The 16,359-nt window shown below is 44.4% G+C and overlaps 1 protein-coding gene across 2 annotated transcripts in view; it reads left to right on the top strand.

Annotated features, from left to right (window-relative positions):
* Nucleotides 1–776: 776 nt before the first annotated feature.
* The window catches only part of RNF217 (ring finger protein 217), a 68,718-nt gene continuing 53,135 nt past the window's right edge, over nt 777–16,359 (top strand). For both annotated transcript variants that reach the window (XM_077300364.1, XM_077300371.1), the window contains exon 1: nt 777–1,597. In XM_077300364.1, the coding sequence (XP_077156479.1) occupies nt 968–1,597 (630 nt within the window). In that variant the 5' untranslated portion in view covers nt 777–967. The remainder of the gene's footprint in view (nt 1,598–16,359) is intronic.

The raw sequence follows: 16,359 nt of genomic DNA, 5'->3' as shown, positions 1-16,359 counted from the left end.
ACTTGGAAAGATTAAGGAAAGGTATTCCTTAAACTAGACTGTCATATTTTGAAAAACAAAAGAGGACATATTTCCTGACTACTTCAAAAAACAGATCACTATGGCAAATCTCATTTTAAACTGCCCCTACTATTTAAGTGGAAGCTTGCCCCCATTGCTTCTTTTTTAAAACTTCATTAACAGAAAGCAATACATCATTTTCTATTTCATTAATACCAAAGGCATATTTTACTACTCTGCATATCTGAACTGTCTGCAGTCTTCAGGATGAGTTTTGAAAACAGTTTATTAAACCAAAGACAATCCACCCCTCTGAGCAGGAGAATTCTCATAAACAAAACTCTGGATTCAAGAGCCAGGTATAAGAATGTATGCAAGCCACCAGTTATTCCCTATCCATGCATAAGATGGCATGAGCGTTGGAGAAGAAAGATGAGAAAAAGCGGAAGGAGGGGGACAATCGAGATGGTAATCTTATACAAACTTAGTTGCCAGTAGTGCCTAAATGATGTCCGTACAAATGCGTAGACTTATGAGTGTGAAGGTGGAAAATGATATTAGGGGGCGTAGTTAATAATAAGCATATTGTATGGAACTTTTGAAAAGTGTAATTAAAAGCAGGACATGCTGGTAGGACGGGCTGGAATACACACCAAAAGCGCAAGGGGCGGGGGTCGCCTGCGCGGCTTCCTCTGCTGGAGAAGGCGGCCCTCAGCAGGCGTGCGAGGGGGCAGGTAGAGCTGAGCGGCGCGGGGAGGGGAGGGGCCAGTCCTCTTTGAACTCGCCTAGTCGGGCCGGGGCGAGGCGGGGCCCTCTGAGCGGCGAGCGGCTGCATTCTCGGTCGCCCCAGCGGCTCCAGGGAGGCTGTCTGCGGGTGGGGGAGTCGCGGCGGCGGCTATTGCTGCTGCTGCGTCGCGCGGCTGGATGGGAAGCGGTGGCGGCGAGGGAGGCTGCAGTGGCGGCGGGCATGGGGGAGCGGCTCAGCACGGAGAGCGCCCCGCCGGAGCCAGCCTTCGCCGCCACTGAGCCGCCTCTGCCGGCCGCGGGAGCTCCGCAGCAGCAGCCGCCGCCGGCGGGGCGAAGCGGAAGGGCATCCAGGCCACAGCCGGAGGAGGACACCGGGGCGCCTCCCCCGCCGCCTGCTGAACCGCGAGGCCGGGAGACGGAGGACGGTGTCGGGGCTCCCCGGGAGGGAGCTCCTGGCTCGGCAGACGAGAGCAGCAATAGCCGCCGGCTCTCCTTGAGGCCCGTCTGCTGCACCGTCTACTGCGTGGAGAGCGACCGGAGGCCCGAGCCGCCGCCGCCGCCGCCTGAGTCTCCTGTGCCGCCAGCCGGGGAAGGGGGAGAGCCCCGCTCCACGGCCGCCCCGCTGCCCTCCCTGCGCGGAGGAGGGAAAGGGGGAGGCGGCGGCGGCGGCGGCATCGAAGTAGACTTGTACCTTCTGCCCGAGCCTTTCTCGGGTCTGATCTCGGGGGACTTTGGGACCTTCCTGGTGCTGACCTGCCGCGTGTGTCTAGAGGAGAAACCCCTCAAACCCCTGCCTTGCTGCAAGAAGCCCGTCTGCGAGGACTGCCTGAAGCGCTACCTCAGCTCCCAAGTAAATACCATTCTCTTCATTCTCCACCCTTTGCTTGTTGTGGCTTCCCCAAGCTTGGAGAGGAAGACGCCCTCCGCCTTCTAACTAGACGCGCCCTCTTGCTCAAGCTCTGTGCCCGGTCCCTTTCGCTCCGGCGCCGAAGGTTGTTGGCCTGGTTCTGAGGCAAAACGTAGTGGTGTCGTTTTAAGTTCTCTCTTTCCCGGATTTCCGCTTAGCTCAGGAAAAGTGAGCCCAGAAATCCGTTTTCGATGTTAGGATTCGGAACGTGTGCGCAGACAGGCCCTTTCCCCGAGTAACAGTTGCTTACTTCATAGTCATACCTAAGAAATAAGGTACAGGATGTGGCTTCCAGGTCTGAGCTCTGGCATCTCGCTCAGAGACCAGTAAGCACCTATGCATCTTCTCCTTAAGTAAGATCAGGTCTCTTTCTATTCTGTCTCCCAAGGTCACCCAACCCACTCCGGTTTTGTATGTGACCACTAAAATGTACCAACCTCGATTCTCCTTTTTGTTCTGTTTAGTAGTGTTTCTATTTCAGTTCTGTTCCTTCACTGTTTGCCAGTCCTCTCTTGAAGCTTGCTGTTTAATGAGGGGAATATCAATATATCTAATTCTCAGCATGGCCCCATGTATGAATACTTAGAACCAGAGACAAACTATGGACAAAAAGCTAGATCTTTCTAAAAACCTGAGCAAAGCTCCAAGTTTGCAGAAAAGGAGAAAAATACATTTGTAGATTACAGACCCACCCACCCCGGTAATGGTAGTGGTACCTGTAGTGTTGAGAAACTCAGTGGCATTGGGTAACCATAACAGCACTGCTACCTTTTAAGCCTTGATTTTTGTCAGTAAGGGAAGAGGGCAGAGGCTTTTCCAGGTCTATTTTGGCCTTTGAGGGAGGATTCATTGGAGCCAGGTGTGGCAGCAGCCCCTGGCCAATGCAGTACTGAGCAACTTGCGTGGTTAATCTAGGGCCAAAGGCCTATTAATGAGCAACCACTTCGTGAACACCAGTGTTTTTCAGTAGTTAGACTGTCAGACTAGGATATGGGAAACCCAGATTTAATCCCCAATCTGTTATGGGAGATAGCTTGATGACTCCTTGTGCCAGTCTCATCCCTAACCTACCTCAGAGGCTACCCATCTTGATCTCCCTCACAGGGTTAGGAGATAAAATTGTGAGCAAGATAGGATCCCTATTGGGAAGAAAAGTATAGTTGAAGATTGTGAGGAAGGTGAAACGTAAATTAATGGGAAGGAGAGGATGTGAGTTCTGCCAAGAGGAGGAAATAGTGTGGGAAGGGGCAAGGAAGTAAAAGTCGTCCCGTCCCCCCATAAGGGCTTGTAGGTTCCCTGATTGTGTTAATCTAATATCAACTGATATTAGCATATGGATTACTGAAGGCAGTACAGTGAGCTGATGACATATTTGCTGTTCAGGAGGAAATTACCTTCTGTCTACTTCTACCCTGCTGCTGTAGGAAATAACAAATAGTAACTAATTGTGTGTGTGTAGGCTAGCTCTTCATTTTTTTTTCTTATCAAAATATCAAAGTCATTCCTAACCCAATGTGCACATTCTGGTGAACGTCATATAGCTGGCTGCAATTCTTCACTTTAAAATATTTCTTAGTATATATCTGCATAAATAGTTCATCTACTATTTGTTATTTCTTTTTGGTTCTCAAGGTACATTGTGTGTCCACATCAGAGCCCCTTGTGCTGGGGGGAGGGCAGAAATCAGTACAGGAAGAATATATTAGATTTCTTGTCCACAGATGCACCCACAAACTGCTTCAAAAGGCAAGCTTGGCACCTGCTCACAAGTAGGCTGAGTCACAAGTAGGCTGTTTATTTGACAAACTTGAAAGGGAGCATTATTCTCTGAAATGCCTATTAGACAGCTGGAGGATCATAGTTGGTAAGATTAGTATATCTTTTATAATGTATTCATTTTCCCAGTACAAAAATAAAAGCTGAGCCCTGATTAGGAATACAAGCTACCACAAATAGCATTATCTGTTTCCAGTAAGGTATGGTACACATCCCAGGGTGGACAGCTACTATAGCATCCTTATTATTATTTGTCATTCATAAGCTGATTGTTTTTATTTCTCATTTATTCTCTAAGCTGAAGCCAACTAGGTTCCTCACTCCCAGATAGAGAGTGACTGACCCATGCTGAACGTGGGGAGTTGGTTTATATTTGATTGTCCACCATCTTTAACTGCTCCTGCGGTTATAAAATAAAGCCCTAAGGGCTATTGGGGAGGAGTTAAGATGGGCTCTATCCATGATAAAACTTGGAGGGGCGATTCAGGAGCCGCAAAGCAGCTCCTGATTCGCCCCTCCAAGTGCCACTCAAGGGCCACGCGGCCAATGGGGAGGTCTCCTTTTGTCTCCTGTTTCATCTGCACAACAACCCTGTGCAGTAGGCCTCAAGTCTTTCAACTCAACAACAACCTGTGTGAGAGGCCTTAAATGTTTCTTCTCTACCACAACCCTGTCCAAAGTAGCCCTTTCTGCCTGGGGAGCTGATCTTTATACTCTGCAGGTGAGCTGTAATTCCAGGACCTCTCCAGGCCATACCTGTAGGTTGGCTACCCCTGGGTTGGAAATATTCCTGGAGGTTTGGAGGTGGGACTTCAGAATCATACAATGCCTCAGAGTCCAGCCTTCAAATGAGCCCTTTTTGCCTGCAGTTGTGAGGGAGTGGTGCAGGTGTGTCCCTCCTGGGCTATGGGTTATGGCCAGCCCTTACCAGCAACTGTTTGTATTCTGGGGCACAGACAGGCAGACCAGCATAAGTCCTGTGAGTCTGGAAAGTGCAGGAAGATCTAAATAAATATTTACAGCCTGAAACTGTAAATAGAAAACAAATAAATGGCTGGAGACACATGGTAACTGAAATGACTTATTGGCCTGGCAAATAACCTTGGCCTGGCAAATAAAAAAAAAGTATAAAAAACCTTACTAAGGTCAAGACTGCTGTGCACAGAGAGTATTCCTCTTAGGGTTGCCAGCTTCCCTGTGAGGCTCGCTACCCCACCTCCCTCATGGGGAGTCTGTTATGGGGAGAGAAAGGGAAGACGATTGTAAAATGCTTTGAGACACCTGAGGCCTGCTGGGTCACTGTGGCCCATTCCCAGTTCTCTCAGATCTCTCACATCCCCACATACCTCACAGGTTGACTATTGTGGAGAGACCAATGGAAAAGGTGTTTGTAAACTGCTTTGAGACTCCTTTGGGTAGTAAGCAATAGGGTACAAAAATCCGTTCTTCTAAGGAGCAACCATGAAAGAAGCATGTGGGCACATAACATTTTATCAACAGTGAAAAAATGGAATAGAAGGAACTGTGTACTGTGATTACCCCGTGTATATTAGGGCAGAGGGACATTTCGGTGTCTGTGGCCTAATTCACACAAGAAGGGAAATGACGCAGAACTGGGAGGAATTGGTTGCCATGTAATCTTCCCCTAAGAAGAGTCTCCAGTCTGATTGTCCCTTCACATATCTGAGGACATGGCTCTGGAAAGCCCATCTATAACCACTATGCCAAATTTCCAAATGTCAGTCCTCTCCCACACTCAACGAACATTCCACACCACACCCATATCTCCGCACCCATACCCTCATTTGCCACCATGCCACCACAACTTCCCACACAACACACACATTCAACCCCATGCCCTTACAGACTGGACAACTCCTCCCCTTCCTCTTCCCACTGCCAAGCTCTAGTGCCCGTTGTATTCTTGGATACAACGGGCTTTGCCCCTAGTCTTAGAATAATTGACTAATAGAGTTGGAAGGGACCTCCTAGGTCATGTAGTCCAACCCCCTGCACTATGCAGGACACTCACAACCCTATCGCTCATCAACCCCCTTGAGCCTTGACAGAATCAGCCTCTCCATCAGATGGTTATCTAGCCTTTGTTAAAAAATTTCCAAAGATGGAGAACCCACCACCTCCCAAGGAAGCCTTTTCCACAGAGAAACCGCTCTAACTGTCAGGAACTTCTTCCTGAGGTTTGACGGAATTTCTTTTGAATTAATTTCATCCATTGGTTCTGGATATCATGTTGTTGTTCTAAATATGTTTTAATGGGTTATTTTGGGGGGGTTTATTGTATTTTATTCATTTTGTAAACCGCCATGAGGCATTTGAGAGCAGTGGTATATAATAAATATAAATAAATAAATAAGGCATGTCTAATGGTCAAAGTGAATTGCAATCCTGCTTATGTTCACAGTAACCATGTAGAGTAGTTCAGTGTTTACCATTTTAGTGGAAAAGGCTAGAAAAAAGTGACCTGCCGGAAAATATGGGAAGCACTTAATAAGGGTCATCTAGACATGATGGGAAACTCCTATCTCCCTCCCTCTGTGCTGTTTCCAAGCCTTCTCAACTGAGGGGAGACCTTCTGGGACTTTGCCAGCCAGGGTGCTATCAAGAAAGCTTGAAAGATTGGGCCCCATGGCATTTTTTAAAATCACAGGCAAAAAATAGTCATGTCCACCACAGGAATGCTGTCATGTCTAGGTGGGTCTTGATCCAGACCTTTATGTTGGTCAGGTATTTTTTTGAAAGACCATACTGGCTCTCATTTTCACAACTTTGGAATTAAGACAAATATGTTACGATGACCGGATTGTCCCATTTTTGGAGGGACATCTGGGAGCACCTGGCAAATTGTACTTATGTTGACATTTTAAAATATATATTACAATACTATTTTTGCTTTCTATGCGTTCTATGAAAATGTTTGTTGCTCCATATAGACCAAATTTTTAATCAAGAACCCCCCAGTCAATGGTGTCCCGCTTTACCCATGTTAAAAATCTGGTCACCTTAAAATATGTATACTTGTGGTCCACGTTGTATTTACAGAATCTGTGTCTTAAAGGGTTGCTTGACTGTTTTGTGGCCAAAGTAGCATGAATAGACAAGTCATTTTGGCTTTACGTATTTGTGAGCTCACTTGTTTGTTTTATATTTAAATTCTGTTTATCTCTCCATTGGGAATCTAAGTGGCTTACAGCATGGGTCTCCTCTCCATTGTATTATCACAACAACAGCCCTGTGAAAGAGGAAAACTGGTGCCCATTCTGTACATGTTGGATAATGCATTTTCAATGCACTTTAGAAGCAGATTTTCCTGTTCCGCACAGGAAAATCCAGCAGAAAATGCACATTGAAAGCGCATTATCCTATATGTGCGGAACGTAAGTGTTTATGTGGCTGGCCCAAGGCCACCCAGTAAGCTTCCATGGCAGAATCGGGATTCAAACTTGTTTCTTCCAGGTCTTTTCATCTGCCACTTTGTTCTGTGATCAGTTCTCAGGGTCAATATTTCTGTTTCAACTATAGATGCTTTTTTTCCTGTTTGAGTTTTGAATTTTACAGTTTGAGAGCAACTTCAGGTCTTTCAAGTCTGCTGGAATGTGAACTGATAGCATCTGATAAAAAAACACTTCCTTCTTTTCTTGAATAAAATTCCCCGGATCTGTCTATCCAAATGCCATAGAGGCCAAGGTAACTGCAAAATCTTTGAGTTGCATAATGGCTCTGTTGTTTCATTCATGTTCATTCGGTTGGTTTTCATAAACAATGCTGAACATTTGTATAGCATATTGTGATATTCATAGTGTTTCACATGCATTGTCTTAATCTTAGCACTGAGATAAATGAGTAATATAAACTACTAAGAATAATATGGAGAGCCAGTCTAATAGGAGTATTGGACAAGGGCAACCTTTCTCAACTTTTTTACCATTGAGAAACCCCTGAAACATTCTTCAGGCTTTGACAAACCCCAGAAGTGGTACAATCGGGCAGAATATGGTTGGGAAGCTTAGCTGTGTACATGCCCACTCGGGGACCCTCCCCTAACCCATTGGCCATTTTGGGAGAGGGGGCGAGTCAGCATGTCATATATGCTCATATCACCTGAGAAATGTTTATCAAATTTTAAAAAATATATTTAAAAATTAAATCCCCCACTGGAAATCCTTCCAGAGCCATCAAGAAATCCCAGGGTTTTACGAAATTCTGGTTGAGAAAGCCTGGACAAGGGAGACCCAAGTTTCAAATCCCCATTCTGCCATAAAAGCTCACTGGATGGCCTTGAGCCAATCACACATTTTCAGCCTAACCTCCTGTGACAGACAGCCCTTAGGAAATGAGGCTCTAAGTGCTAAAACAACAGCAGCAGTAAGTGAAGAGTTTAAAAAATCCTAACTAGGCAGACAGAACCAGGGCTACAGGTTGTTCTGGTCCTTGTGATTGACCAGACTCAGCTGAGTGGCAGTTGGTATACTGGCTGTGGGCTAGAGGGGAAACAGTTTGGTTCATTCTGAGTCTGAATCTGAGAGAACTCTGATACTGATGGACACTCAGCTGATAAACTCCTCTGAAGAGACACTGTCGTGAGATAATTGAGTTCTCTATTGAGAGCTGTTCCACATAGTGTCTAGATAACTAGAGCAGTTATTTGGTGGTGAGAATGTAGGTAGTCAGGGGTATACTCCCAAATTAGGCCAAAGAGTAAGGTGAACCCATCTAAGGGAGAGAAGATAGAACCTTGCCTAGTTAGAAAGGGGAAATCAGCGCCCCCCCCCCCCAAAAAAAAAAGTGAGTGGGAGAATGTGCTTTAGTTACTTCAGAAGGCAGAGAGAGAGATCCATCTGGAAAGGGAGAAAGTAGTGGTACAAGCTAATAATGCCTACTTTCTAGGAACAATGGAGAGTTTGCGGGAACTCTATATATAAAAAGATCAAAGACTAACAAATGTGTTTTGGTAATAAACAGTGAAGAAACCTTAGTTTAAGGCAGCAGTTCTCAACTGCCACCACCTGACGACCCCTACAGCAGGGGCAGGGCGGCAGCATGCACACTGACATGCGCAGACGCCACCGTCGCTCTCGCTGCAGGGGGTATGGAGCGGCAGCAGAGGCAGCCAGAGTGGCAGTGGCATGGTGCTGGCCTCATCCATGCCGCCTCGGAGCTTACCGATATGGCGTGAAGGAGGCCAGCGCATGCCACTGCCACAACCCCCTGGGAAAGGCCAATCTACCGCTTGGGGGGTCGTGACCCCTGGGTTGAGAACCGCTGGTTTAAGGGAATTCTTACCATCTGAAAGTAAAGCCTAAGAGTATCTGGGAAAGCCTGTAACTAAGTACTAGAAGCTGTGAAATAACTAACGTGTATAAAAGAAAACCTCAATTTCAACTTTTCTTTCTGTCTTTGTAAATAAAGTCTCTGTTTGTTACTTTAAAATACTTGGTGCCATTCTGACCGAGGGCTTGTTAAGTCTACACCTTACCCAAAGGTTCCAGAGCTGAATAAAGCCCGAAAAGCTCTAACTGAACAATATTCCCCGGGGGGGGGGGGAGGCCGGTCCAGTGCCCACATGGCAGTGGTGCAAATTCCTGCTGGTGTTTGATGTTGTCGCTGGCCTAGCCCCCTCCTGGCTCTGGCCTGCTTTAGGGTCTCAGATCCCCCGTGGCAAGGGAAAGCTGATTTTTTAGCATTCCTTTTTTTCTGTGGCCACCATTAGTGTCCAGGCGAGGCCCATGAAAACAGGGAATAGCCGGGCCTTCCAGATCCATCTCCTCCCCTGCCCATGTTGTCCCAGCAGGGACAGTACTCACCCCATTCACCTTTACAGTGCCATGGAGCCAAACAGGGCCTTTCTTAACCTTCCCTCATGGAAGTAAACCCTGCCCCAACCGCCCAGGCCCCTGCTGATAAATGCTGTGGAACCTTTCTGCCCCAGCTGGCATGTGTATATGTTGAAAAATGGGGCAGACCTTGGCCCATTCTAGACACATAGGATAATGCACTTTCAGTGTGCTTTGACAGTTGGATTTTCCTGTGCAGAACAGGAAAATCTACTTCTAAGGTGCATTGAAAGTGCATTATCTATTGTGTGCAGAATAGGCCCTTGTCTGGCATGAGAAGTGGCGGGGCATGCTTCCTTGCTGCAAGAAACCGTGGGTCACAGTGACAGGGTAGGACAGTGAGCTCGATTTATTAATAAAGGAAACCGTGTTATTAGATTAACGCAGTCTCTGAAGGAACACCAATTTTTTTTTTGGAGTGAAAATTTCCCTCAGAGTGGGGAAGTGTGTAGAGGCAATTGTCATACCTACATCAAGGTTTTTGTGAAATTAAATGGAGATGAAAATGACGTAACCTGCTTTGTGTCCTCTTTGGGGATTTAGGTTGGAATATAAATTAAGTAAATAAAACCATGTTATGAATCACTTGTGAGCTCCAGTGATACAGGTTATAGGGAATTGTATTTCTGTTGGCTACTGGTTTGAGGACTGGGCAGTGGTTTCCTGAGGGAAGAACCAAGCAGTGATGGAAGTGATTTGCCTTTTCAGCTTGGAAGTGGCTTCTCTTTATCGAAGGCCAAGCCTACTTTTTAAGATAAGGGCTTTCCCAAACAACCTGTGTTAAAGAAGAAACAGGAAATGGAATACAAATATTTTCTTTACAAGATGTTTTGGTATGTATGTGGACGTAAGAGAAGCAGGAACTGTTGCTTTCCGTTTTTGTCTGCAGAAGGTAATTTGTACCTTTGGATGCAAGAATAAGAGTGGAGGTATACCTGGTGCTGTTTGTATGTGTGAGATGAAAAGAGAGAACGAGTAAAAACCTTTGCCTGATATTGGAGATCACAGATGGTAGTCTTTTCAGCAATTTAAGAACCAGTTGGTAAGTTCTTTTAGATTGCAGATTGCTGCTTTGAAAGCTTTTTCATGCTAAATCCATAGCAGAATGCACAGCATGGGCAAATATATTGATAATGATGAAGTACCCCTCTTGTCCCATGTAAAGTCTCAAGGTATCTTCCTCCTTAAACCACAGAGTGTTCAATAGATCCAATGAAGTAGGATCAACATGATCACTAACAATTGAAGTCCTCCTCTTTAAAGTGGATTGAACGAAGGCTATAGGGATTCTTATACAGATTCAGGTACTGGAGGATTTGTACTCTAAAGCACTCTTTAGCGTCAGCAGCTCTATAATATGGTGTTTACAGGGCAAAGTGACCCACAATCTTTTACATAGTTGAGTTAATGGATCCCAGTCATGCGAAGACTGGAACAAATATTTATTTTACTGGGTGTGAACAACTATATGGAGTTATTTGTAAGAAAGGCTGTCTGTCTATATAAGCATTTGTTAGTTGATTCCTTAACTTTTCATAATTAGTGTTTACTTAAAGATCTTACATAGAATACATAATAATGTAAACATATAAATGTAAGGTGGGATGATTATGCCAGGAGAGACTAATGGGTAGGAAGGAAGCAGCTGATTCTTTGATCTATTCTGACAAAGTTGTAGCAGTCCCTTCACTGTCAGCCATGTGCTCAGTAAAGAGAGACACTTGGCCAGAGAGCAAGGAAAATGTTTTACATGACATCACTCTGCAAGGATCATACTTGAAAGTATGTGTTCGTCATGTGCTGGATTGAAGCAGGTGGTAGTCAACAACTGTAGGCTAGCAGTAAAAAAGACAAAGCTTTCCCCCTGTCTGAAGAGAACTGACAGATTTGTGTGGCATAAAACTTAGTAACCACATTCTCATTTCTTTGACACTTGTCTCCTCCCCATCAGGATATGATTGCTGTTTGAGTTTAAATGACTCCTATGACTAACTGGAAGAAATTTCCTTCTTTTTTAGTGATTGTTCATTCATTGTGTAAATCTTTATTTTCTTCCAGAGTTTCATGAAGTTAACATAGGATCTTAAATGCTAATATTTTACAGGAACTTAAAAGTAGGAACAGTGTTTAAGGGGGGTAGGATAGGTCCTCTGTTTTCACCTGTAATTGCAGATTTTAAAAATAAAGTAACCACAACATATTCTTTTGGCTCAGTGCTTTATTTGATATAATAATAATACATGGCTATAATTGTACTTTAAGAAATGGTCAAGAGTGATAGAAAACAGCTTTGCATGAGGAAGATTCTAGGTTCAGTCCCTGACATCTCTAGTTAAAGGATATAGGTGTAAAGAAAGATTGCTCTGTCTGAGAATTAGTAAGTCAAAGTAAATGAAGCTGCACTCGATGGACCAGTGGTCTGACTAAGCTCAGTCTAAGGTTCATAAGCTTTATACTTCATAGGTAACATATTTGCTGGCATATAAGACGACTTTTCCCCCCCTGAAAAACATGCCTCCAAGTGGGGGGTTCATCCTATATGCCAGATGCACTTCAGTTGGGATAGATATAGCTGCTCATAGTGGCCTCCTGATGCTCGCCCGGTGCCCATAGTGTAAGGTGACCAGAATTAAGGAACGGCGGCGGTGCCCCCCCCTAGGCTCACCAACAGCTGTTGTCTTGTGAACTCCTCCTGGCTCGGAACTTGCTGGGCCTGCCAAACTTGTGCCTGCGTGCACGCCCCACCTTGCCATGGCAGCGACGGGCCTTCCCTTCCACATAAGACTCTGAAGCGGGAGGGGGAGAGAGAGAGCTCCCGAAGGGCCAGGCGGGCAAGCGAGTGGCGAAGAAGTGGAGACGGAGGAGGATGCTGGGGGGGGGTGCCAGCCTCTGCTTCCCCTTCCCTTTCGCGGTTTCTGGTGTTTTGAAGCCTCCCCCATTCAGGAAGAGAGCAAACGCAGCCCGGTGCTGGGGCCTGAAAGCTTGCCGCTCATGGAACACTACTCCTTGCTCTGCCCTCCGCTCGCTTGCTCGCTCCCTCTTTGTTTGCAGTTAAATAAGCAGAGGAAGCTGTTTCAGTTCAATGCACAGAGGCGCCACCAAAAGTAGCCTCAATTTGCAAGAGAGAGAGAGAGAGGGAGGGAGTGTGTGGGTGAGTGAGTGAGTGAGTGAGTGAGTGAGTGAGAGAGTTACCCCTCTCCTCTTGCCTTTTTTGGGGGAAGGGAGGTAATCACTAATCCGAGCATACTTTCTTGCCTTCTTTTCTTTTTTATGGCTCTCTCTTTCTCCTCCCCCCTTCTGATGCTCTTTTACGTTTTATTTGGTGTGTGGAAGGTGTGCGGAAGAGGGGGTAGTCTTATACGTCGAGTATATAACATACTATATTTTGAGTGGAAATGTTGGGAGTTCGTCTTATACGCCCAGTCGTCTTATACGCCGGCGAATACGGTACAAACCTTAAGTCATCTTAAGTGAAATCTTAAGTAGGATTTACAGTGCCCATACAGGTTAGTACTGGAAAAAGAAGACAAACTGCAACATCAGTGTGACCCAAGAATGGTGAAGAAAGTGGCAAAAAAGAGAGCTCTCCATTGATGTTTTGTATTTAGTGCAACAAAGCTGCGACTGCATCAAAGGCTAGACATTTCTTTGCACATAGTGAACGTAGAATGTGTGTGTATTAAGTCACTTCTGCCTCATAAGACCCTGTGAATTAATGACTTCCAAAGAGTCCTATCGTTAACAACCTTGCTCAGATCTTGTGAGGGCGTAGCTTCCTTTATTGAGTCAATACATTTCACGTTCTTTTCCTGCTACCATCAATTTTTCTTACCATTATTGTCTTTTCCAGGGACTCTTGTCTTCTCATAACGTGACCAAAGTACAACAGCCACGGTTTAGCTTCTAGGGAGAGTTCAGGCTTGATTTGATCTAGAATCCATTTATTTTGGGTCTTCCCAGAATCAGCTTTGCATCCTGATTAAGACACTTTCTTAGATGTTTACATTGTTTGATAATCTTTAATGTGTTTTATCACATAAAATTATTCCCCATCACTATTCTTCTACCAAAGTACTTCAGAGAAAACCAATAGTATGTAATCCTTATTGAGTCTGTGAGAAACGGGGACTATAAATAATAAATAAATAATAATAAAATATAAATAAAATGAATAAACATGAAAGTGCTGAATTAGTATTGAGCTTCTTTATTAAATTACCCATTAATGACTCCAGCCTCCTTCTTATTGAATCTGCTTATTGTGTTTAATCCTTCACCTTCCTAGATCAGATCTGATTTTGTTAGTCCTCCTCTGCATACCTAGTAATCGTTGGAAGAGATCCTCACTGTCTGGGAAGGCATTGTTACTGTTTTGATTGATCTCATTACAGAGACACACCAGGATAAAGATCTCTCCACACCCACATTCTGTTTGCAGATTTTAGTGTATACAAACCTGTTGCATAACATTAGACGCAGCATTTAAACTGCAAAATGTATAATATCTGTATATTGTACTGCACAAAATATAGGCAAAAAATTAAATCTTTTAAAGATTTTGTGTTAGAATTACATTTCTTGCTGAGGTATGAATCATAGAATCATAGAGTTGGAAGGGGCCACAGTACTGACAAAAAAAAAGCAGAGAGGGAAAAATAGTGTTCAGAGATGGAGAATTGGATCCTTCTTTAAGCATCATTCTAAGAAATTAAGTTGACTCATTGCTTCATCACAGCTTTTCACCCAGACATTCTGTCCTTTCTCTAATTAGTGTGTGTGTTGGATTTGGCATAGAACATCTCCATCAGCTAATTAGTTGAAGCTTTTGCACTTTTCAGCCGTAGGCAAGAGGCTTTGTTAATGTGCCATTTACTAGCCTAACCTCCCTGTCTTTTAGCAGTATCAGGTCTTCTGTTGAAAGAAGAAGGGATAGCTCCGCTAGAGGATACTAGAGAATGCTGGTTTGTCTGCATTTAATGTTTCATAAATTTAATACTGAACCCGTCCAAGATACAACCCTGTATTCTGTTTTCTTCTCTCCAACTACTTCTTTTGCAAACTTTGATGTGTCATCTTAAAAGCTAGGCAATAGATATCATCTGCACTGCTTGGGCAATTTTAAATTTGGAAAGCAGCATAGACCTCTTTGCTGTCCATGGGAAAATTTTAGCAGCTTTCAGGTTTAAGCTTTGTTTTTTACAAACCAGCATTCCGCACATGTTGGATAATGCACTTTCAATATGCTTTTGGAACTGAATTTTCCTATGCAGAACAGGAATATCCAGTTCTAAAGTATATTGAAAATGCATTATCCAATGGTTGCAGAATGGGCCCAGCATAATAGTCACGATAGATGTAGGTCAAGATATAGGTTTGGTAATCTAGTTCATAGGTTCATCTTGTAAGCACCATTTTGAAGAATATATTTGTGAGAAATTAAATTATCACACAGACACAACTTTTGTAGACATTATGGACTGTTTCAAGCATTTACCAATGCCATTTAGATGTTGGTAAAAATTGTTTCTAATATCCAAAAGTGGTTTTCCTTGTATATTTCTGTTTTCTTGTGAGCTGTCTGTAAGCATACAGGATTTTATTGTGATTTTATAAAATTGGATTGCATGTTTTTACCTCTATTGTAACTCACCTTGAGCCTCTAGGGAAAGGTAGGCTAAAATAAATAAAGAAATAAAGAGTGCCATTCACTCCTACTTCTGCTGAATTCTAGCCTAAGCAAAAGTTACTATTCTAAAGAAAGAGATGGAAAAGGAAGAAGGAATAGATCCCAAGTCAGTTTGCCAAGAACAAGGAAGAAGTGGTGGTGGCGGGAGTGAAATGGGAACCTGGTGATGGTCTACAAGGCTCCTGCACTGGAGTGCAGGAATAATGCAGTTTCACACATGCATGGCCACTGCACAGTCTCACCTAGGATGTGGGATCCTAGGGTTAGATTTATTCCCAACAAGCATTAAAATACAGGGAAAACAGGGTTTTTCTCACGGTGCATAGGATTTGAGCCAAAAGGTGTCAATCTGTTATGAGGGCCGGACGTGACATGAATGTCAGGCCAGGCCATGTGTGCCACAAAATGTAATGCCAGGTACCAAAGATACTTTACCATGATCCAGAACCTTCCTCAGCACCTAACCAGCTACCCTGGGCTCCTTGTGCATAAGACATTTTGCTCAGCATGATAGTCAAGGTGCAACAAGCAGATGCTCTCATTACTCTTTAAAGCCTAAACATTTAAATAGCTTTTCATGGGCTACATTCTGTTGCCGCAGGTACAGCAGACAGAAGCAGGCGGCCAAGCAGCATTGACCAGAAAATACAAGTCTTGCTTAAAGAAACTGTTATTGTCAACAGGCTTCGGGAGGGAAACAGGATAAGGCAGCCTCACAATCCCACACTTCCCTCTGTCAAAAGTCCCAAATTCAGCAACAAGCTTGAACCACAAGGGGAATTGCGATGCTCCCCAACACCACAAGCAATCTTCAGGCACTGCCATTCTCTGAAAATGCCAACTCCACCTTAATTGCCTTTTGCAGACTCTTTTCCTGCCATCTCCAAAGCATTATCCAACCACCCAAAATATTACTCCTCATGGACAGACATACATCCAGCACATCCCTTTGCTATGTCCAAACCCAGGGCACTTCTGAATGCCTGCTCCCAGCACTTGCAGCACTTGCATGCAGTGAGCAATCTTCCCTCTAATTTCCCCCCACTACTGAGCAGAACAATTCATATCCTGATCAGAATATAACTGCTGTAATCTTAAAATGGGCAATGGACAGTTCAGGACCCTCTGTGGCTCCAGATTCCCATGTTACCAATTTGAGTGATGCATATGTTTGTGTTGCCATCAAGCATCTGGCAGATACTGTTGTGTATTTGGATTGTGCCAAAATCAAGTAACTGGTATCCTGCTATTACTTTGGAAGGATGGAAGGGGGTTCTCAGGGAAGATGTTAATTGCTCTCCTTCCTCCCTTTTGGCCTCTAGCTGAACGAGGGGGGAGGGACTGGGAAACCAAAAGTTGTATGTGATCGCCGGCTGCCTATTTGTGTAAGG

This window comes from Paroedura picta, chromosome 1 (assembly GCF_049243985.1).
Source record: "Paroedura picta isolate Pp20150507F chromosome 1, Ppicta_v3.0, whole genome shotgun sequence".
Taxonomy (NCBI): Eukaryota; Metazoa; Chordata; class Lepidosauria; order Squamata; family Gekkonidae; genus Paroedura; species Paroedura picta.
The sequence above is the reverse complement of the archived record's forward strand: the minus strand, read 5'-3'. Positions and strand labels throughout refer to the sequence as shown.